This window comes from Protomyctophum bolini, assembly GCF_963924005.1.
Source record: "Protomyctophum bolini genome assembly, chromosome: 11".
Classification (NCBI taxonomy): domain Eukaryota; kingdom Metazoa; phylum Chordata; class Actinopteri; order Myctophiformes; family Myctophidae; genus Protomyctophum; species Protomyctophum bolini.
The window spans coordinates 11545706-11569881 of NC_137872.1; the positions used below are offsets into that span (position 1 = coordinate 11545706).

The 24176-nt window shown below is 45.6% G+C and overlaps 2 protein-coding genes across 5 annotated transcripts in view; both read left to right on the forward strand.

Moving 5' to 3' along the window:
* The window catches only part of LOC308324687 (CREB-binding protein-like), a 133646-nt gene that overhangs the window by 90389 nt on the left and 19081 nt on the right, over positions 1–24176 (forward strand). The gene's annotated exons all lie outside the window — the stretch shown is intronic.
* The window catches only part of crebbpb (CREB binding lysine acetyltransferase b), a 65057-nt gene that overhangs the window by 27692 nt on the left and 13189 nt on the right, over positions 1–24176 (forward strand). Inside the window, exons 4-22 of one of the 4 annotated variants that reach the window (XM_080776892.1) lie at positions 1883–2132; positions 3786–3899; positions 5911–6150; positions 6784–6868; positions 7153–7284; positions 8346–8427; positions 8628–8663; positions 9525–9702; positions 11175–11237; positions 11728–11843; positions 12822–13016; positions 14814–15182; positions 15906–16079; positions 16714–16900; positions 18140–18258; positions 18735–18974; positions 19594–19682; positions 22686–22766; positions 22940–22996. In XM_080776892.1, coding sequence (XP_080633018.1) covers positions 1883–2132; positions 3786–3899; positions 5911–6150; positions 6784–6868; positions 7153–7284; positions 8346–8427; positions 8628–8663; positions 9525–9702; positions 11175–11237; positions 11728–11843; positions 12822–13016; positions 14814–15182; positions 15906–16079; positions 16714–16900; positions 18140–18258; positions 18735–18974; positions 19594–19682; positions 22686–22766; positions 22940–22996 — 2807 coding nt within the window. Of the gene's footprint in view, positions 1–1882; positions 2133–3785; positions 3900–5910; positions 6151–6783; positions 6869–7152; positions 7285–8345; positions 8464–8627; positions 8664–9524; positions 9703–11174; positions 11238–11727; positions 11844–12821; positions 13017–14813; positions 15183–15905; positions 16080–16713; positions 16901–18139; positions 18259–18734; positions 18975–19593; positions 19683–22685; positions 22767–22939; positions 22997–24176 lie in introns of all 4 variants that reach the window. The other 3 variants (XM_080776891.1, XM_080776893.1, XM_080776894.1) reach the window with 3 other exon arrangements.

The following is a 24176-nucleotide window of genomic DNA, read 5'->3' on the forward strand; positions in this document are numbered from 1 at the left end:
GTGTATAAGTCTTTTTTTTTTTATTGGCCTTCATCAAACGATATGGAGAGAGATGGTAGGGTTATAATGCCCAAGCCCTGTGGCCATACAGCCTGGAGTTCATGTGCACTGAGCGCTGGTGCGCTCAATTAGGGATTTTCCCAGAGGTTAATTTCACTGACGTGTACAACTTTGCGCGAATCTGGGTCAAATCAATTAAGCAGAAGAGCAGAGCTGGCTATAAGCTCCCCTATTCTCAATATTAAATCAAAAAGATTTCGCCTGCTATTTACGTTTGTCATACCTTTTTAATTTTGCACTTAAAACATGCTCGGCCTGGTTCCTGGGGTCCAAATCGATTTAGCATATTAACAGCCCGGGCTACTATTTTGAAAAATACGGGCATGTCTGTATTTCCATGTTGTTGGATATATCAAACACCTGGAATGTAGGAGTTATGCTACACTTGCCAAGGAGTTCACTGAACTTCACTTGGATATAAGCGATGCAGGCAGTACAGACTTGCATGAGTGTTTTTCTATGACTGTGTGAAACAATTGGGTACATGTTTGCCTTTCTCTTGGGAAAAAAACTGCCTTGGATGAAAAATGATCTGAGGAGGGGGGGGATTAGTTGTTAGGCCGTCACCTCTGAATATCAGAGTAATTTACCTTCCGGTGAAGTGTGGCTCTCTCTCCAAGCACAGAGCAAACACGGAGCCAGAGAGGCATGCAAATCTCTTCCAGGAACAGGAAAAAAAGACTTAATGAAGAGAGGAAATAGTTCTAGTTCTATTTTTGTGAATGACTAGATTAATTTCTTCGGTGTTTGATGCTTACCAGCTTCTCTCTCTTTCTTCACTTTTACTCCTTGTTTTTATTTTTTCGTGATGCCTTCCTTCGTCTCTGGAGCTGTTCAGCGTAGCCTCTTTGATTGCTTAAGACTTGATTGCTTAACTGCAGCTTCCTCTTTCCCTTTATTTACTCTCCTTGTTCTTACTCTTACGTAACACCCACCCGCCCACTTTTACTCTCCTCCGAGTCCTTAACACATTCCATTTAAATCCTGAATACCTAAAGCATCCCCTTAACCACTTGCTAACCCTAGCATCTCCGGGATGAACATTTGGCAAAAAATTGCCGATGGCGTTGTGAGCTTCTACAGTTTTGGTGTAGCACAGAGCCGCCCCCTGTCAAGTTTACTACAGAGGGTTTAAGACTGGTTCCCAAACGTTTTAGTCCGGGGCCCAAAAGAGAAATTAGCCCTTCACTAAGTCCCTCCCCAACCCATCCTTGTCCAATAGGCACGCTAGCAGCGAAGAAAGCTTGACCTGCATAGCAACCGTTGCTAAACTATTTGGATTGGCATTGGACAATCGCTTTTTGGGGTGGGATTTAGTGAAGGGCTAATTGGACATTCTACAAGCCAATCTACAAGCTCACAAGGTGGCGCTTCTCGCCAGCGTTGTGAGCTTGTAGATTTTCTATTTTCACTACATTTGTTTTCTAATTTATTCTTTGATTTTTATCAAAAAAACTCTTGAGGGACAGACGGTAGGCTGACAGGAAATGGGGGACAGGGATGGGGGGGAGACATGCAGTAAATGCCGTCGGGATTGGGAGTTGAACCCGCGGCACACTGCCAGACTTGGACTACCGGTCCAGGTGCCTGGACCGCTGAGCCACGGCCCAGATTTATTGAAAACTAGCTTTTTTTATTTTGGTAATGTTTTTTGAAAATGTTTTTGAAATAATTAAAAACTAAATGTGGGGAAAGGAAAAAATAAGGGGACCCATAAAAATGTGTCAGCGACCCACATATGGGTCACGACCCAGTGTTTGGGAACCATTGGTTTAAAAGGGTGTGTGCGTGTGTGTGTGTGTGTGTGTGTGTCCGTCTCCAGTCCCAGATGCAACAGGCGGCGGCCATGGTCCCGGGCCAGGGCGGCGTGTCGTCGGGGGGCGGGCCCACGGCCGACCCGGAGAAGCGCAAGCTGATCCAGCAGCAGCTGGTCCTGCTGCTCCACGCGCACAAGTGCCAGCGCCGCGAGCAGGCCAACGGGGAGGTGAGGGCCTGCGCCCTGCCGCACTGCCGCACCATGAAGAACGTCCTCAACCACATGACCCACTGCCAGGCCGGCAAGTCCTGTCAGGGTGAGTTCAGCACCTGGCTGCCAGGCAAAAGTTAATTGATTTGTATAATAGAAATTTGCAGAATTTGTTAACCCTTTTAACTTGGACTGAGCGCCAATTCTAAAATATTTATTCGAAACTTACAAAGATGTTATGCTGCTATATACTGTATATATATATATACTGGCAACAAGAAGTTTGTGTCTTGAAGGGCAAAAAAGGGTCCCTGTCCTGAATGGGTTAATGAAATAGAATGCCGTTCATCAGACAAATCAGTTCAGTTGATTCATGCAAACATTTGAGTTGAGTTGTTTCTGAAGCCCAACACACACAGGTTGCGTAGCATAGCAGCACAGTATGGACGCACGTGAAGTGCCGCCCATAAGCACCAACATGATCTGCCGCACGACTGCCAAATTTGTACAGTTGTAGTAAAAAAAAACACTTTCACCGCACGGCAATGCCTGGAAATGGAACATTGGCGCATCGGAGCGTCGGGCAAGGTGTGAACGTGCGCCTGATGCCGCCGGTGTGGGACAGGTCCATTGAAAATAATGGAGGCGGCTGTTTTGACGTGTGCCGTTAGCAGCCTGTGTGTGTTGCCCTTCAGACCTTCAGATTCAGCCCCAAACGGCCTGCTCACGGAGCCCTTCAGACTCCATTCTGCCCCCAGACAGCGGACATTAATCGGATTCTTGTTTGTAAACGGCCATCTGAGAGCTTATTCCCAACGCAAACGCTGTGACGAGTGGCTCTCCTTTGCATATAGTGACATGCCTTAAAATAGAGACGCGTGGCTATTGCTCAAAGGGGTTACCCAGGTGCATAAGATTTGGCCAATGTGTCCTAATGTTCACGGGAAAAGGGGAGGGGTTTCACAGCGTCGGCTGTGTTATGGTTTTATGACATGATGGAATACAAATTGTTTTTCCATACACAATATACAAATTGTTTTTACATAAATGTTTGCATGCCATATCGGATTTGTTTAGGCCTCATTCTGTCAGCTAATCTCTGAAGTTGTGACACGATGAATATATCTTGTTTAAATAAAGTGTGCGTTAGACAATCTCATTGATGTTTTTTGATTGGACATATCTTTTTTTTAAGACCAGTTTAAGTTTTTTTTTAAGTACCTTTACCACTTTATCACTGACTTCCCCATTTTGGGCATGGCTTATAGGTGAAAATTCCAAAATCTTTCTTTGCAATTTTCTTTTTACAGATTTGTCGACATTTTGCACCCACCAGCTCTCACAGCATAAACACATTGCGAGCTCTTAGATGGTCTATTTTGGAATAGCCGACGTGTAAAATGAGGGTTTATGTGGTTAAAATAGCATGCTGAACCGCTGCGTCCTTTCTCTGAATAATGACTGGGGGTGCAGCCGGCCGCTGAGGCTTTTTATGTAGCGCACCTAATGACTTTCCGTCATTCCGTGCCGCGGCCCTTTTGTCAAAGCGCCGGCCGTCTCTTAAGGCGCCGCTCACTATTCCCTTGGCGGCGTTCTGGATTTACGGACGGTGAAGTGATAAAGCGTTGTCATTGTCCTCGTCTCTTTACCGCGGCTCTAATCTATCTGGATAATAACTCACTTTTCATATCGTGCCCCGCCCCCCTTTCTCTCTCTCTCTCTCTCTCTCTCTCTCTTGTTTTTGGTGTCTCTCTCCCAGTGGCTCACTGCGCGTCGTCCAGACAGATCATCTCCCACTGGAAGAACTGCACGCGGCACGACTGTCCCGTCTGCCTGCCTCTGAAGAACGCCAGCGACAAGCGCAACCAGCAGCGTGAGTAGTGGAGCCGAGCGTTGATTTCCTTGACTAAAACTAGGACGAGAAATGTTCGTTGACTACCTTTTTTTTTGACCTAGGAAAATTGAATAAAAACGAAATAAAAACTAGCTATGATTACTTTTTTCTTCCTTTTTGTTACACTGAGGGTGTATAAATGGAACCAACTGGACCCTTATGGTTAAATAGTATACTTGATGATCGACGCATGCAACCAGTACTTTCACTAAACATTTGTACAAGAACAGTCACTGATGTTGGGTGTTTAAAAACAGAAAGAAAGCAAGGTGCATGCTGTCACACCGGAGCGCATCCATCCACTGCTCAGTATGAGGTAGAGCCCCCTGTAGGCTTGCTGCCGTATCACAGCTCTGTGCTGGCTCGCTTGACTGCCAAACTTGCAGCCTCAGCCAAGAGGATTCCTCTGGTAGAAAGACACGGGCCTGTAATATGACACCCTGTAGGGGGAGGGGCTCTGTGGCACTCTGTCAAGGGAGTGGGGGAGAGGGGGGCGGGCCCTGGGACATCCTGCTCCTTGATTGGCCAGAGGCCCCGTGACGGGTTTAAATCCCCCACAGAGGCAGCGTGCTCTCTGTCAGCGCTAAACACCGGCAGCGGCGGCAGGGAGCAACACACACACACACACACACACACACACACTGTCACAAACACAACATACACACACACTCTGAAGAGCAGCATTTTATGAGATGGAGCAAAATGCTAAAATGCTTTATTTGAAATTATTGGAAGATTCTAGATTCATTCAATGTTTTTCTTTTCCCCCATATATTTTATAAATATACATTTATCGTGTAAATCTTTCCCAAGACATAATGACAGACATGGATTGTTTTTTTCCCTCTGTTGCTGACTTAACCAGTTATCCACCTGTTTTATTAAGGTACCCGCTGATCTACACGCTCATAAAGAATCGCAAGCTTGTAGGCCTGCTTTTTGTAATGCGCTGAAAAGATGAATACATTTTCACCCAGGCCAGTGTAGGGGCTAATCTACCTATAAACAAGGGAACGTCTGTCTGTATGTCTGTCGCTGCTCCTCACTGCCTGCTCCAATAGCTCTGCATTTGCACACAGATATTGCCATTACCTTATGGAGGGCGTAACGGGGCCCTTTTTTTATTTTACAAACTTAACGCTGTTTATTAGCGCCTTTCGCCCACACTGTTTCACTCTAGTACTGAAGTTTTTTCCGTCACTGCGCATGTGTGCCGTTTAAGACAAACATCTGTGTATGTCACGTTACAGCACAATTGGTTGCCTATGGAATTAATTTACCTCCTGTCGCCTCCATCAGGCAGGTCACAGAATCCCACGACTTGACACAGCTGCTGTGGGGCGCAGAGCTGCGCCTCACAGAAGTAGCAGCTCAAACGAGCAGTGATGGGGCGCACGTGCAAACGTGCATGCTTGTGTGTGCGTGTCCGCTGACGGGTCGCAAGCATGTGCGTGCGTGCGTCCATGCACATCAACTGTTAACCCCGCTAATCGCGTTATGATTACTAATGCACGATCTCTTTAAAGACGCAAGTCTCTCTCTCTCTCTCTCTCTCGCTCAACGTTAGCAAGCACTAGCAGCATAATATTTACAACAATGGAGCAGGACACCTGTGTGTGTGTGTGTGTGTGTGTGTGTGTGGGGGGGGGGGGGGGGGGGGGAACAATGGGTTGCAACGATGTGTCGCACGTGTAACATAACTCTATGGCAACAACGAGGCACTGTGTGTGCGAGAGAGACGTCTGTGAGACCGAGGAATACACAGACCCCCCCCCAGCATAATATAAATTTTGTGCCCATGCCAACTTCCCAAGCGCATCCCTTAACAACTCCCCCCTGCCCCAGACTGAGTAGACATCAAAACACATACATCAATAATTATGATCTATAAAATCACATTACCCACTCTGTACATCATTTGGTGTTCATATATTCAAACGGTTAAGGACTACAGTATGATTAATTTACCCTGTACTGTCCACTCCTCCAGCCATGCTGGGTTCCCCGGGCTCCAGCCTGCAGAATGTCATCGGTACCGTGGGGCCGCCGGGCCAGCCCAGCGCCCCAGTCTCCATCAACAGTGCTGCTGCGACCCACATCGACCCCAGCTCCATGCAGAGGGCCTACGCTGCCCTGGGCCTGCCCTACGGGAACCAGTCTCCTGTCCAGGGGCAGCAGACTGCCCCCCCGGGGCCTCAGCACCAGCAGCTCCGGAACATCAACTCACTAGGTAAGGACAGTGGTTCTCCAACTTGTTTAATTTCAAAGACCTTCGCAACTCTGAGATCGAATCAAAGTTATTATAGTTTGGGATTTCTTTATAGTTTAGTTCTAGTTTTGACTCTTTTTTTCTTTTTTCTTATTCAGTTAGTTTTAGTTTTTAGAGCGGGTTTGCTAGTTTTTAACTACTTTAAACTACTTTAAACTCTTAGTTTTAGTTTAGTTTTTATTATTTTTAGTTTCCGTTTTAGTTTTTTCTGCATTTTTCAATCCTTCACCTGACAAATAAGTCAGGTGCTGGTGCAGGATTGAGTATCAATGTAATAAAAACTCAAGAAAAGATATCATTTAAATATCCAGTAACGGATTAAGCTTATAAATAAATTGACAAAAAATGGGCAGTTAGTATAGGTTAGTTTTGTAAACAACACACAATACAGTTTGGTAGTTTTTCTTTTCTAGTTTTTATTTAGTTCAGTTAACAAATAATTTTTATTTTATTTTAGATTTCCTTTTTTTTCTGTTAGTTTTAGTTAACTATAACAACCTGGGATGGAACCAAATGGACCCAAAAGGCCTGTTTGTATGCTTGCCTCTGCTCTACGTATCTGTCTGTAACTGTGACTCTGTGTGTGTCTCTCAGGCACTAACCAGATGAACCAGATGCCAGGGGGCATGGGTGTCCCCTCATCAGAGCACTCTGACTCTCTGCCTTCCACGCTCAACAAGTGAGTCCTCCTCTCATCCTTTCCTCATATTCTGTGTTTATTTTAATGTTAAAGTTTTACTATGTGAGACGTCATCTTTAGTAGTCTTTGGCAACACCATTGAAAACAAATTGAGGAATTTATATGGAATGTTTATAGTGAAAAATATACCATCGAAAGATTATACAAAATTATAAGGCACTGCCTTGCAACGGCCGTTTCCAAAAACACTTGAGTACTTTTTCCACCACTGCCAACCAATAACTTCACGTCCTCCTCCTCCTCTCCTCTTGCCCCTCCTCCAGTCAGCTGATGCCAGATGGCTCTGTGGCAGGGGGCGGGGCCATGGCGGCTTCCCCGCTGTCTGCCACGGGCGTGAGAAAGAGCTGGCACGAGCACGTCACTCAGGACCTCCGCACCCACCTGGTGCACAAACTGTGAGTTCAGTGGTGACATGACGGGACACATGGTTGGATCTATAGGGCTGCAATGGGCTCTATATGCACACGTGCCATTTTGTAAAGAACTTCGGCCTCTTCCCTACTTCCTTCACAGGTGTTACCGATGATACTACCGAAGGCTCTGTCACACTGACACTGTTTCCACACCTAAGCGCAAAACGTCCGACAGCCGCGGACAGAAGAAGCTGTGCGCAGCTTCTTTTTCCAGGTTTTTAGACAGCTTGTGGATGGAAATTAAGCTCCACCGCCGCGGACGTGAGGTGAGCGTTTCCGGGAATCTGGCCGTCGCGCAAGTCGTCCGCGGAAGTGGAGCTTAATTTTCATCCACCAGCTGTCTAAAAACCCGGAAAAAGAAGCTGCGCACAGCCGAGAACATGCGCTCTTAGGCTCTTTAGTAAGTCTGGCAGCACCTAGAGTCAGGGTGCTGCTATTGTTGTGCATGTTGGCTCACTGGAAACACTCTGCTCTGCTTCCACATGGCCCTGTGCGGGGGTGTAACAAATGGACCCTTATGAGTTCATTTGGTTCCATTTGTACACTCTCAGAGTTATGGAGGTCCATTTGTACACTCTCAGAGTTATGGAGGTCCTTGAAATTAAAAGGTGTGAGAAGAACCGCTGCACACTAAATGGAACAGAGCCTTAATTAGTATGCATCATCGGTAAGACGGTAACACCTGTGAATGAACCGGAAGTAGGAAGAGTTATTCTGTGTGCATAGAGCCCATTATTGATGTCATTGATTATTCTATTGGTAACTTTGGTGATTAATCAAGAAGCATGTTTTATATGGATGGATGGATAGAATAAATGTATTTTATGAATAGTGAAAATAGGTTGTAATGAAGGCTTTCACTCTCCTCCATATGATATGGGTATTTTCTATTTGTAATCAAATTATTGATTATGGATTATTTTTCATAATCGATTCAATCGATTAGTTTGATTTACAGTCGGACCCCTACTTGGATAGATCAAGACGATTTACCTCGACATGCAAAGTCCTCACTTTGCTCCGTGTTCTTTCTCCTGTTTCAGAGTACAAGCCATATTCCCCACACCAGACCCCGCAGCACTGAAGGATCGTCGGATGGAGAACCTTGTGGCGTACGCCCGCAAGGTGGAGGGGGACATGTATGAATCTGCTAACAGCAGGGTAGGTGGAGGGGGACATGTATGAGTCTGCTAACAGCAGGGTAGGTGGAGGGGGACATGTATGAGTCTGCTAACAGCAGGGTAGGTGGAGGGGGACATGTATGAGTCTGCTAACAGCAGGGTAGGTGGAGGGGGACATGTATGAGTCTGCTAACAGCAGGGTAGGTGGAGGGGGACATGTATGAGTCTGCTAACAGCAGGGTAGGTGGAGGGGGACATGTATGAATCTGCTAACAGCAGGGTAGGTGGAGGGGGACATGTATGAATCTGCTAACAGCAGGGTAACTCATTTTCCAGAATGCTAGATCCTCTGCTTGGACACGAGTATCTGCTCTGTGCTCGTGTTTGACAGAATCGGCTCTCAAAAAGATATTTGGTATTGGCACTGATGTTAATAAGGTGTCTGCTTTGCTTCTCTGATATGATTAAAGACTGTTGCATTATGTTGATGATACTCAATTGTACATTGTTGATGCAAATGCCTTAAGTTCCATAATTGCCTGACTGCAATCAATTGGACTACAATGCCCTTTTTGCATTGCAGTAGTGCATCCTAAAACATCTATTGAAACTTTGAAAGGTTGCAGCTTATTCAGAACTGTGCTGCTAGACTGCTAACAAAAACAAAAGAGAGATCACTCCAGACTACACTGGCTCCCTGTGTCTTCCAGAGTCAATGCTAAAGTCCTTCTACTTGTTTATAAAGCTCTCAACGGATTAGGGCCGGCCTACACCACAGACTGCCTGTTGTTATAGTGTTTCTTTTCATTTTCTTTCTTCTTTTAATTCAAAGCACTTTGTTTTTCCTTTTAATCTGTTTCCTGTTGTTTTTTTTATTATCCTTTTAATGGAACACACTTTCACATGCATGTTTTGTACAAAATGTAGGTTTCTTTTATTGATATTTAAGCACGGCATGAGCGCAGAGGATATTTGTTAAACCGCAAACCCCAACATTGAAACATATATTGCCCTGTCCTGTCTCTAGGATGAGTATAACATATATTGCCCTGTCCTGTCTCTAGGATGAGTATAACATATATTGCCCTGTCCTGTCTCTAGGATGAGTACTATCATTTCCTGGCAGAGAAGATCTATAAGATCCAGAAGGAACTGGAAGAAAAGAGACGCTCGCGGCTGCAGAAACAGCCTGGCATGGTGGGCGCACCGGGACCACCACAGCCCCCCGGCATGGCCCAGCCCAACGCCATGGGCCCTGGTCAGGCTGTTAGACCTCCCAGTGAGTACCGCCTGCCTAAATGCTACTCAGCTGGCATATTCATACATTTTTTTAGAACATTTACTATAGAGCGTCACAGTCCCGCCCCCTTTCAGAACGAGAATTTCCCATTAATTTTCCCATAAACGTTTCAGCAAAGTATTTATTTAAAGACCTTTAAGCCTCGGACAAAGCCAACTTGGCTCCTGACAATTCATGACAATAAGTTGGCTTTGTCGGAGGCTTAAAGGTCTTTAAATAAATACTTTCTGAAACGTCTATGGGGAAATGATCTTCCGGTGCCCTCACTGGGCACAGGACTGCGACGCTCTATAGACTAATTCAGAAACGGGTCTCATGGTCGCAGCTTACGTATTTCCTATAGGCGGAGCCGACATACCTGGGGGTAAACCTGCACCTCTTCTACTACAGTGAATGGATAGAGTGACTGATGTTAGTCTGCTTCAAACGTTACTCTTTTACCTGCTTTTTACTAACACTAACATTACAAAGATGCCCAGAACATCGGGATGAACCTGTGTAGTTTATGGCTGCTCCAACAGTAGTGGCAACATAAAAAATAAAAAAAGTCAAAATATCCACCGCAGTGGGTGAGACCAGAGCCATAGAGTAATGGTTCACACGAAGCAGTGAAATGTCCTGAAAGATACAAACCGTCAGTCTTACTCAATACCCAATCTTTCTGTTTCTGTATGAAGTATGAACACAAGGCTGCTGTACTTTATACCTCATAGTTTAAATGCTTAGTATGAGGTATGCGGTTTACCCCGCAGCTATGTCGGCTCCGCCTACAGGACATATGTAAGCTAATGAGACCCGTTTCTGAATTCGTCTATTCGTCTAGCCTTGCACATAACTGGTTCGCCAGCCAGTGCGCATGTGTCGTCAAAATGCTTGCTGCGCGGCAGATCAAAGGCATGCGAGGCGCTTTTGCTTACCGAGAGCTGAGACAGGAATTTACTTACCTACTGAGAATCCTGACGCAACATTCCGTTGCATACAGCCAGGCACTCAAATGTCTTATCTGTAAGTAGGACTAATCATTACAAGTAGCTCTTATTTTGAAGTCGGCGCAAAGGAAGTCTGTTTCAGTTGTAACCAAGCTTTTAACTGAAAGGGAAAGTTGTTTTGATGACGTTCAGAGCGCTAAGAGTTGCTAACCCACATTAGCGACTATATTTACGATATGAAAACCATGCATCTGTCGCTTAAACAATGTACACACTTTGGAATTACGTTAAACATGAAACCTCTGCTTCCAAGCTACATCTCCAGGTGCTCCTCTTGAGAACCAACCCACAATAAGTATATGCAGCCCTGACTATGTGCACTGTGGCCATTTGAGCTCTTCCATCTCATTTGAGTTACAGAAAAATCTTTAAAAATATTTTTACCCACCCGCCGAGTATGACAAAAAGGCTAAATGGCCACTTGAATATGGTCAATGAACGCTGTTTCATCTCTCCTCTCAGATGGACCTGTGCCTATGCCCAACGTGCCAAATCAGATCATGAATCGTATGCAGGTGTCCCAAGGTACGTGCACTCACTTCTGCATTCATGACAAATCGTACGACTTTGACTTTGAACTGTCAATTTGGTGCTGCAGTCCTCGTGTAATGAATTGGTTGTCCTTCAGAACTAGCCTAGTTGAGTTATTTTATACACAGGCAAACCTCACAAGAGACTCACACAAGGAAAACAAATTGGGGTACAACAGAATGCAAAAAAAAAAAGAGAATTGTGATTTAAAGACGTTCAACATTAAGCTCTCAACTGATTGATTATAGGACAAATATAGCATGTGCAGTAGCTTCACACGTTGCAAGATGACCCACACACCTGTGTGGGGTTGTTTAACCAGAGTCATTATCCTAAATGAACGACCTAGTCGGGGCTCTGACGATTAACCATGCCCATTTCAGTGACTGTGCGGGCTCAGCAGACCGTGGAATATTTAATTACAATCGCTCCGAGCGCAGTAAATAGGCCTTTAATTGTGTGCGTGTCTGCGCTGTCCCCACAGGAATCAATCAGTTTAACCCCATGGCGATGCAGAGCGTGCAGATGTCTCAGGCGCCCATGGGAGTGCGCGCCGCCTCCCCCATGAACCACCAGATGAACATGAGCTCCGTCCCCCCGGTGAGATCTCTCTCTTTCCCCCGTCAGTCCTCTGTGTCGCCCCCGTGGCTCTGTTCCATCTCCCTTCCTGGCACCTCTAACTCTCTACAACAGCCTCATTTCTCCAGATCATCCTTCCGCTAGTCCCGCTCCTCCCCTCTTTGTGTGGTTTTAGGGCAGATTCACACTATGGATGCGCACTCGGGATTACTTTCACTGACTGTGAATGCATGCCTACCGTTCCCGGGAGCGGATCACCCAACCGTTCCCGGGACCACATGGAGGTAGTCTCGGGACCGATTGAAGTGTACTTGGATATGGATCGCTGCAATGTGAAAACATTTACAGTTGAATGTGTACTCGCCTGCGGAAGAATCGAGGCCAATGTGAATCGTGGCCAGCGAGGAGTGGGACCCGGTGTATCGTATTCAGAAACGGTTTGAATCAAACAGACTCGGTGTGAATCTGCCCTTAGACTGTCCCCTCCTTCCCTGTGCCTTCCGTTTGCTGCATAGTGCCTCTGTATCTCAGTGAACCTCGTCCAGCCCTGCTCTGCCTCTTTTCTAGTACAATTTCTATTTTCTACTGTCTCGACGTTTGTAAAACGTGGCTGTGATGCCACTGCAGCCATCTGCCAGTGGAACAGTGCCCAAATTGAATAAGTTGTTTACCCAGCATCCGTATTTTGGGCAAATCCTACAAATCTCTCTATGGTTTTTAACAACTGAGAAAGTCAAAAAGATCCACAAGTGAGATTGTACATCTGCTATTTTCACCATTTCTTGTTTAATATAAGTCGTTAACGTTCCCCTCTCTGCTTTCGATTAGCCGGCATGTGGGATTTTTATATTGATTCACAGTTTTCCGTCAATAAACAGGCCCCTGTTCAAGGGTGTGTTTTCAGAGTACTGTGTTTGGCGGTTGCGTTCCATTCCGATCTTGGCAGACGTTCAAATGCCGGTTGTCTCTTCTCACCTCTTTTGTCCTCCCTTTCTCCAGATGGGCATGTCCCCGTCGAGGATGCCTCAAGCTCCTCCAGGCATGATGGGTAGTCATGGTAATAACATGGTGGGCCAGCCAGGCGCTAACCAGGGCCAGTTCATGTCCCAGGGCCAGTTCTCTGCAGCCGCAGGCGGGGTAATGAACGTGAATGTAGGCCTGGGCCCGCCCACCGTACAGGCCGCCGTCACTCAGGTGAGGACCACTGATGTGGCTGTTGTTTTCCATCTGGTTAGTTCATATAGAGGGTATGCGCGTGACATCATCGTACCTGGAAGTTATGCGGGAACGCCCACTGAGTGGCAAAAAACGACTTTCTGGCCTTGACAGCCCATTCATCCAAACCGAAATGTACTGTCTGATTGCATTAAACAATGTTAAACTCACCAACATTGCAGCTGTACGAAAAGCTTGAATTATCCTCTTTCTATCCTAAAAGTTTTTGTTTCATAAAAATCCACCATAGAAACGTTATGAGCTACCTTCTGTCAAAAAATGCCCTGCATTTGATTATTATTTTTTAAGTGTCAAAGTTTGGAAGTGCTTGTTTTCAATAACACAACAATTTGCTGCCTCCTGCATTATGTGACATTTAGAAACGGGTGGTACGCAGGGCAGTTGAGTGATTTCCAACGAGCGCTTCCAACACTCCACGCTGCTCAATGTTTTGACACTCAGTCTAGATGAGGGGGGCGTGTTCTCATGGGAAAATCATGCATGTGCATAATCTCTATAGTTTGCTAAGGACATGTTGGTTTGTATATACTGTGTACTGCATATGTCTTATCAACCGTCACCATGACCCACCTGTCATGGCACACATTTTGTGGCGTTCAAAATTCTACTCTTGTGCACCTCCTAGAGGCGATTGCTGTAACAAGACCTGCAATTGCTGTTTAGTAATTTCTGAAGATGCGTTAGCTCAAGCTCATTGATTTCAGCACACCTGAAATCCTAATTGAGTAGAAGAGTTGCTTCATGTGAAAGACAGATACAGATCTCCTCTACCCTTTTCTCTGTAGTGCCTTGAAGAGCCTTGGCTTTATTAAATCATGTGGTTTTGATTTAAAACACATTATGGTGTGCCTGTAGTGTTTTGTGACCAAGACCTTGTAATGTTGTTTAGTTTAGTCGCTTCCCTACCATGTTTTTCAGAAAAGCCACCAGCTGATTTGGTGAACCGGAAGTAACAATCATTTCAAGGGCAGACTCGTCCAATGTCATTTTAGGCATAAAATGAGTTGATGGATAATGAGAAGAGGACAGTAAAGTTTGAAATGCTACTCTGGTGTTCGACTCTGATTCCATTGATCATGTCCGCTATCTGTCAAGGGATGTACAAGGGTTAGGGTTATAGGGTTAGGGTTATAGGGTTAGGGTTATAGGGACATAGCCTCACGGAGCGATACTAATATCACTGCGTGGATATTAGTCTCGTCCCTCTCAGTGTTAGATTTTTTTCAGCAATGTCCCACCCCATATTTGCATACTGGGCCCTAGTTGGTTATAGCCTGGTTCCAGACGAATCTGGTTGGCTCATCACCATTTTGGCCGTGAAGTCCTCCCACAATTGAGAGGGGCCAGACTTAATCTTCCTGGGGCAATATGCATTGCAACGGCAGATGAAGACTGGCTACGTAAGGCTACGATTTAAGGGACACATCTATCTGAGACAGAATACCACCTCTCTTGTATCTCTTCTTGTCACCCTTTTTGATGGATAAATGTGTTTGCAACTCTTTCACATGTTTCTGTTATTTAGATAGCATGTTGACAGATTATGTTTGATGTTCACCTTATGTCCTAGTTTCTTAGAAGCATATAATCTTCCTGGCACTTATGTGACTATTACCCTGTTCTGTTGTTCGTTGACTAGCGTTCATGCTTACTGTGTTTACACTGATTTTGCACTTGCTACTTTTGAGTTGCTCTGGATTAGAGCGTCTGCTAAAGGCCTCGGTTGTTAACGGTGACTATCCTCCCCTCCGGCAGCAGAACTCTAACCTCCCGCTGAACGCCATGAGCTCCCTGGGCCCTCAGCTACCGTGTGGCCCCATAGCCCAGCCCCCGCTCCGCGCCACCCCTCCACCCAATCCCTCCGCCAACCTGCAGCAGCCTCCTCCGCCCCAGCAGCAGCACCACGCTCCCCTGCAATCCCAGCCCTCCACGCCCGCCTCCTCCACTGGCGGCGGGCCTAACTCCACCCCAACCCACATCCCCAGTGGCATACCCGGTCCCCCCTCTGGCCTGGGCACGCCACCTGCTCCCTCCCAGCCCCTGACGCCCCTGCAGCCCCAGCCCGAGCCCCCCGGCCAGATGCAGCAGCCCACCTCGGTGCAGCCGCAGCACCCCAGCACACCGGTGAGACAGCCCTATCCATAGCCATGCCCTCTGATGTTCCCTACACAAAGAACCCCTCTGCTGCTCTTTCCAAACGCATTCCTTTAACCACTTCCACTTCAGCCATATATATATACGCACATACACAAAGGGTGGCCAGAGCTAAGTGGGCAGAGAGGCCATCTGGTAATCAGAGGGTTGTCGTTTTTTGCACACTGGGCTGTCCAAGTGTCCATGAGCAAGGCACTTTATCCGTAACTATTTGGAGCAGAGGCTGCCATTAATACGGAACAGTTGAGATGGGTTATATGCAGGACAGATTCTACAACATTATGTGCAAATACCCCACCAACAACTAACACAAGTATTACCATTAGTATTACTATTATGCTTTGTCATACGACCAATAGTGACTATAGCCCATCTACAAGATCAAATCGCATTGCAATTTGAGCGAGTTGTAAGCTTGTAGATGTTCTATTTTCTCCGTTTTTGAAAATGTGGACATTTTGGGAAACGTTTTTCCTATACTGTATACTGTAATATTTACAGAATAGGGACCGTTGAAAGTGGTTAAATGAATCTTAAATAGTAGTTCATGGCCAAGCGTTTTCATTTGAGTTGTTCAAATAGGATGCGTGCTTTGTATCAAGTGGTGTCATAAGTCGGCGTTCACACTTGACTCCTCTCAGCCTTTTTTGTTCCAAGCTCGGTGTCCGAACATGTCTCTCTTTCCACCTGAAGCTGTCCCAGGCGGCGGCCAGCATAGACAACAGAGTGCCCACCCCTGGCTCTGTGGCGGAGGTCAGCTCCCAGCAGGCCCTGCCTGACATGAGCGGTGACAGCAAACCTGACTTGAAAGATGAAGAGGAGGACGGATGTGGCTCTGGGAAGAAGCAGACAGACTTAAAAATGGAGGTGTGCACACTTAACCTAATCGTAGAGGGTTGATATTCTCTTTTTTACATGCTTTTCAGGATGCGCACAAAAAAACTAAAGACAATAGTTTCATGACCTTCTGGATAAAGTCATGAAAATATCCCCATGGTTACAATTGATCATATTTAGTAGCTGTTTCTTTTTGTGCCTAGGATGAACTACGGCTTAGTTTAACCACAAATTTTTAAATTAAGGATGCACAGACTATTTGGCCACCAAAACTATTCAGCCAAATAGTGGCAAAAAATGCATATTAAGTATTCAGTTCGGTTGATTTTAGAGCCAATTGTTGTGATGACGTGATCAAAACATGGCTTCAAGCACGTTACAGCCGCACACACATGCCTGTATGTAGCAACAAAGGTACGGCTATGACAGCAATGGTACGAAAAAAAAGAAAATCAGCCAACTGTTTACTTCCATTCGGTGCATCCCTAGTTTAAATATTATATATTGACGTACAAGTAAAAGTTATTTATACTAGTCAAACTTTAAACATTGTCTTGTGCTGCAGAGACACATAGTTCCACAGTTTTACGTTTCTGCATTTAATCTCTGAACAAAAACTCTTTCAAAGATGAGATTTACCAAATGTCGCCGTGTCTCCACACAGGAGGAGGACGAGGACACCAAACCCCCGTTTGTGAAGAAGGAGGATCCGGACGGGGCGGCGCCGAAGCCGGAGCCAATGGAGACGGAGGAAAAGAAGCCCAACATCAAGGTGGAACCCAAAGAGGAGGATGAGAGCGGCGCTAACGGCACGTCGACCACCTCTCCTGCTCAGAACAAAGGCAGGAAAAGTAAGAACGCTCATCGTTGACATAATGAAGAACCGTCCCTGACTGAGAATCAACCTGGGGACGACCACCCTGACTGAGAATCAACCTGGGGACCATTGTTGTGTTGGGAGGGGGGATATGGTCGTGGTGTGGGGGAAAGAAATTAACCTTCCATATTAAACTCATGTGCTGTTCATTGTAACTTATTCTATGACTCAGTAAGCAGACACTTGCGATTCATTATGGGCACATTTCCTTATAATGGTGACTCAACCAGGCAATCCGGTACAGTTTCCCTTGAGATTCTAACTCACTTTTCTGTGGAAGTTCTTGACATCCGTCTTCCCAGTAACTGACAACATCGATGCGACATCATTTGTCACCAGATTATTTACTGCATTGTTTCTCAACTTGTGGTCAATACAATTAATTCAAATACGAATCTTCACTTTCCTACATTACTAAATGCATGGTCAAGGACCACATGCAACACCTTCACGGACCACCAGTGGTCCACGGACCACCTGTTGAAAACCCATGTTATAGGGGGTATGCACGTGACATCATCGTTAAACCAGGAAGTTATGCAGGAATGCCTTGCATTAAACGATGTTAAACTCACTTTTCCTGTCACTTTGCCACTCGATTTGCCATTCACTTTATGCATGCGCATACCCTCTATTGACCACGATTTTGGGTAGATTCGTGGCATTTTCCAAAGCATACCGTTTTCAACCGCTCATTGCAGTGGAAATCTATTTGGAGAGACTTGAAACTTGCTAAATTGTACTGTGGCAAAGTTGCATTAATGTTGTTTATACAGTCATTAAAATCACATCAAAGTTTAGCTGAAATTAGTCCATGGATAAAAAGATTGTGGCGTTTTCTTAAGCTAACATTGACCTCATTTCGGAAGCGTTTTAATGACTGGGCAAAATGTACACTAATGTACAACAACAGGGACGCAAAAACAGAATTACACTCATGTGAAGTGAGGGGCGCATGGTAATGTTTGTTTAAATTCCTCTAAACAAACATTAAAAGTCCATAGACGTGGCAGCCACTGTTTGTTTAAAAGTGCTCTAAAAAGTCCATAGACTTGGCTGCCATTATGACTAAATGGTCTGTTTGTGTACAGTAGACGGCCAAAGCTGTGCGTAGACCATGTTTACATTCCCTGTTATGGTCCGTCAACAGTTATTATGCCTCCGTGTCAGTGATTGGTATTTCTGATAATGGTATAATGTCGTCTCTCTTCAGTCTTCAAGCCGGAGGAGCTGAGACAAGCGCTGATGCCAACCCTGGAGGCCCTCTACAGGCAGGACCCGGAGTCACTGCCCTTCAGACAGCCCGTAGACCCCATCGTACTGGGCATCCCTGTAAGTACCTTGAGACAGCCTGTAGACCCCATCGTACTGTAAGTACCTTTAGACAGCCTGTAGACCCCATCGTACTGAGCATCCCTGTAAGTGGACGGGTGAATAACACACCATTTAGGCGCTTTGTGCCGCATTGTGAGCTTGTAGATTGGCTATTTTCACTACTGCTTAAACATTTGTGATTTGATGATTTCTTCACGAAATTACTGAAAAAACATAATTCAATTTTGTTTTCAATTAATGAACATTTTTGCTTTTTTTGGGGAAAAGTACCGGTAATATTAATTTAAATAATATATATGTAGGAAACAAAACATTAAGGGACCCATGAAAATGTGTCGGACCAGCAAATGGGTCCCGACCCCAGTACCGTTTGGGAACCAGTGCCTTAGGCATAGATGATGAACTGGGACGTAACCGAGGCTTTAACGAAGCTTTTAACGCTTTCATTTCCCCCCCCCCCCCCCTCCCGGCAGGACTACTTCGACATCGTGAAGAACCCCATCGACCTGTCGACCATCAAGCGTAAGCTGGACACGGGCCAGTTCCAGGAGCCCTGGCAGTACGTGGACGACATCTGGGTCATGTTCAACAACGCCTGGCTCTACAACCGCAAGACGTCGCGCGTCTACAAGTACTGCACCAAGCTGGCCGAGGTGTTCGAGGCCGAGATCGACCCCGTCATGCAGGGCCTGGGCTACTGCTGCGGCCGGAAGGTTAGGAGGGGAAGCTGAAAAAGCTATGTTTCTATGTCAGTCGTTCTTCGATTTTTGCAAAAATAGCAGACCTGCAAGCTCGTAGCGCGCCACTCGGTGGCACGCTATGAGCTTGTAGATCTTCGATTTTTGCAAAAATAGCAGACCTGCAAGCTCGTAGCGCGCCACTCGGTGGCACGCTATGAGCTTGTAGATCTGCTATTTTTAAATGGCTAACACCAAAAGGGGTTCCCGCCCCAAAATGGGTTAATCCTCTCAGACCCAAAACTAAAGAATATTTTGCATATGTTGCACAATCCCTTACTGAATTTGATGTTGGTACCATAGGAGAGATAACAGGCAAACCTTGGTCAAAATAACAATTCTTCTTCTAAATTAAGCAAGGCAGATGTTTATCAATAAATTAACTCTTGAGAGTTTAAAATGAAACCAATAAATACTGCGTGCGAGCGCTGTGGACATGATATCCACAGCGCTCCTTGGCTCAAAAGGCGTTCTCGGTGAACACGGCACCTAACCGAACACGGCACGTAATAGACGGGCACGACAACGCTTTTGAGCCGCAAAAAGTAGAAATTGACATTTTGACAAATTGACTTTTCTCTGGTTGCGTCCACAGTTCGAGTTCTCGCCCCAGACGCTGTGTTGCTACGGCAAACAGCTGTGTACAATCTCCAGGGATGGCACCTACTATAGCTACCAGAACAGGTAAGAACTTAGAAGACCCTCATTTGTACTTTGTCGTATTTTATTTTTATTTATTTATTTATATATTTTTATTGGGGGTTTTTTTACATTCTTTCCCCTCCCATGTGGGGTCCTTGTTCATGTCAGCATATACATTTGTTAATACATAGTCTTAAGGCACCCCTCATTTTCCTCCCGTCCACCCACTATGCCCACCCACTCTTCCCCAATGCAGAGACAATACTGGAGAAGGGGAAAAATACAAAAAAGAAAAAAAGAAGTAAATAAATTAAATTAAAAAGGAGAGGGGGGAGGGGAAAGAGAAGAAAGGAGGGGGGGGGGGACCACCTGTGTGTGTGCGTGCAGCCACCGGTTTACACAACGCATGTACAATGCATAGGCCTATGTGTTCACCATTTTATAGTTCAAATATGGCTCATCTCTGGGACTATCGTCAGGGTTTTTACATGGTCCACAAAGGGCGTCCATGTTTGCTGGAAAGTTGTCATGGAACCATTAAGTGAGAATCTAATCTTTTCAAGCTTACGGTAGAATAGTGCATCCTTTATCCATCCATTATGTGTAGGTAGGGAAACTTGTTTCCATTTCAGGAGTATAAGACGTCTGGCTAAAAGAGAAGTAAAGGACATTATTCTCTTAAGGTGTAGAGGAATGTTAGTCCCTGGGGGAATGCCAAACAAGGCCGTTAACGGGTTGGGTTGGGATAGGTACACCCAATATGTCAGAATAGGAAAGTCCACCAACTTAGGGCATGACCAAAACATGTGTGACAGACTAGCAGCGGGTTGTCTGCACCGGTTACATGCATCATTATGCATGTCTGGAAATATCTGTGCTAATCTTGCATTTGTGTAGTGAACCCGATGAATGATCTTACATTGGATAAGATTATGTCTAGCACAGATTGAGGAACTGTGAACCAGTCTCAGAGCTGTCTTCCATGTCGGGTCGGGCAATTCTAGTCCCAGGTCCTGCTCCCATGCCGTCCTAAGATGGTTGAGAGTTTCTGGGTTTATTGAGTTGAGTTCATTATATATTGTTGAAATCAAGCCCTTTGTATTGGGGTTCAGAGAAAGTAAAGAATCCACTGCAGAATGGTTGGGTTGGTTTGGAAAGTTTGGGAATTATCTTTGTGCAAAGTGTCTGATCTGAAAGTAGCGAAATAGGTGAGAGCCAGGTAAACGGAATTGCTCTGTTAAGTATAAAAATGGTACACACACAGCTAAGGTTGTCGGGATCGGGACTCGAATCCGCGACACACTGTAATGCTGGACTACCAGTCAAGGTGCCTGGACCGCTGAGCCACGGCCCAGGTCTAGATATGCTATTTTTTTGGCACAGGACACCATTGTACGACTATAGATAGATACTTTATTTGTCCTTTTGGAAATTTGTTTTGTGCCAAGCAGTCATTGGGCTTAAGAACGCCTATATGGGCTGAGTGGTGGAGATGGAGAGGTGCTGAAGATGTTGGTGCGCTGGCTGATCAACTCCCATACTGTACATGAAATGTTGCTTAGCATGCTACCTGACATACAGTTATAGCTACATGTCAAAACACAGGGGTGTCGTTCACACTATTACTCGTTTAGAGGCGTGACACAAACACCAGAGGTAGATATTGTGTCTTGGGCAGAAAATGCGCTTGTGAGGAGTCCAATGTCCCAGAGGCAGCTCCACTGCTCCACCTGCTGGGCAGAAACCGCCACTGCATTCCAGTGGCTTCATTTATTGCACGCAATCGCCAGCAAACTCTGTGAGGCTTGTGGGGGTATAATATACTGTAGCACTTCTGGCAGAAAGTCTCCGTGCTTGAGAATATGAGGATTTAATGGGGAACTAGAAGTGGCAAAGAAAGTTCTTGGCAAGCTGAAAATGTAGCAATTTTTTTCTGAAACGATAGAGAAGGCTCACCTGAACTGCTTCTCATCTGTTGTGTGGTAAAATTAAGGCGTCTGAAACCATATACGGCAGCTTTGAAACTTGACTATTACACATTCTGCAGCTCCCTCCACTCCTAGCATGTTCATATCATTCATTCATCACCTCATAGTGCACTCCTAGCCTGTTCATACAGTATCATTCATTCACCACCTCATAGTGCACTCCTAACACGTTCATATCTTTCATTGACCACCTAGTGCATTCCTAGCACGTTCATATCATTCATTCACCACCTCATAGTGCACTCCTAGCACGTTCATATCATTCATTCACCACCTCATAGTGCACTCCTAGCATGTTCATATCATTCACCACCTCATAGTGCACTCCTAGCATGTTCATATCATTCATTCACCTCATAGTGCACTCCTAGCATGTTCATATCATTCACCACCTCATAGTGCACTCCTAGCATGTTCATATCATTCACCACCTCATAGTGCATTCCTAGCACGTTCATATCATTCATTCACCACCTCATAGTGCACTCCTAGCATGTTCATATCATTCACCACCTCATAGTGCACTCCTAGCATGTTCATATCATTCACCACCTCATAGTGCACTCCTAGCATGTTCATATCATTCATTCACCTCGTAGTGCACTCCTAGCATGTTCATATCATTCACCACCTCATAGTGCACTCCTTATGAGTCGAATGACTGGTGAAAGTAGTGATGCGCAACATCTCGGCATGCAGTCCGGATGGCATCCCCAGAAGTCATTTATCATTGATGATTGTAGCATAGTTTTTTTGTTTTGTTTCCCATTTTCTGTGGCAGTTTGAATGAGGACCATTTCCATTGTGACTAACCTGTACCTCTGCCGTGTGTGTGTGTGTGTGTGTGTGTGTGTGTGTGTGTGTGTGTGTGTGTGTGTGTGTGTGTGTGTGTGTGTGTGTGTGTGTGTGTGTGTGTGTGCCGCCTGCCCGTCACCCATGCTCCGTCCTCTGTCCTCATTCTGCCTGTGCTACTACTGTGTGTACTGTGTGTACTGTGCTACTACTGTGTGTACTGTGCTGGCCGCAGTTCACCCAAATTTGGACTTATTGCCGACAGGTATCACTTCTGCGAGAAGTGCTTCAACGAGATCCAGGGCAACAGCGTGACGCTAGGGGACGACCCGGCGCAGCCGCAGACGTAAGTTGTTGTATCTTGTCGCCGTGGCTAAGTTTGGTTTCGCTTAACGACATGAACCCTAGCGGAGTCTAGTCAATTAAGTATAGGGATAAAGGAATGCATGCTGCAGTTAAGTCTTCAGTCACAAAGGCTGGTTAATAAATGATTTCTCTCTCTCCCTCTACTCCACCCAGCATGATATCAAAAGAGCAGTTTGAGAAGAAGAAGAATGACTCGTTGGACCCTGAGCCGTAAGTACAGTCCAGGGCAGTGGTTAAAACTGTTTTGTAGCGACTAGTTGCATTGGTGCGTTATGGCCTTTAACTCTATCTTTATTCTCTACCGTTAGCTGTTAGCATAAACCCCAGTTCCCAGTGCCAGCATACGTGTTCACTTTAAAATATGGAGTTTCCCCCCCCCCCACCCACACACACACACTGATTCGCTACATACACTCGCTAAACATTGGAACAAGCACACACTGTTTACCTTTCGTCAGAAGCTTTTACATGGCGGCAGCGTCGCCGTACAAAGGCTCAAATTAAATTCTGTGGATGGCAGAAATTCCACCAAGGACAGAGATCCTGCAGTCCGATTTATGGAGGTTTGGAAATCCTCCTTTCAACTGCTCAGCACTGTAATATATTTGCAATACCACGGTGGGGCGATGCTATAGGAACCGGACCAATGTTAAAAGCTTCCTTAGGCCTCAACCATTATATAGACGGAGTATACGTTGGGGTACGTATATATATATATATATATATATATATACATACCTGGGCCCTGGGGGGAAAAAATAGTTAAACTCCCCCTACAAATTTCAGACTGGCGACGGTCAATTTAGAACCCCCTTAAAGGTCCGCTGACACGCCCCGAAATTAATATGGGTGGTACAGCACATCACGTGGTCTGACTGAAAACAGTTTGAAACAGTTTGAAACGGGGCTACGGCGCTAGCAACAAGTGGCTATAGGTCAGGCTAGCGTTTTTGACGGTACATTTAGCGTCATATTGGCTATAAATGTAATTGAAAAAAAATATTTTTTCGCCAGAAATGCTTAGTTTGAATGCAATTGAGGTTGGCGTGGTTTTTTTTTAGGGGAACTGCAGCACAAGCGCAAATTTTGGACTTGAGTCCCATGTTCCCCCGGTCGCCAACACCCCTGTCTGCCCGCTCTGAAACCTCTCAGCCCCGCAGCGCGACAGTCGCGACTACGGACGGTCTGCTGTTGTCTGGCCGCTGTGAGAGCAGCCCCGCAGCGCGACTACTGTTCTTTTCCCCTCTCAGCCGCAGGCTGACATGTACACCCTCGCTCTCACTCTGTAATACCGTAGTTAGTTACCACAACATTGTTCAAGTGAACTATAGTGTGTTTATGTTTGTATTCATTGTAATAATAAATATCGCTATGCCGAGGCATAGTCTTG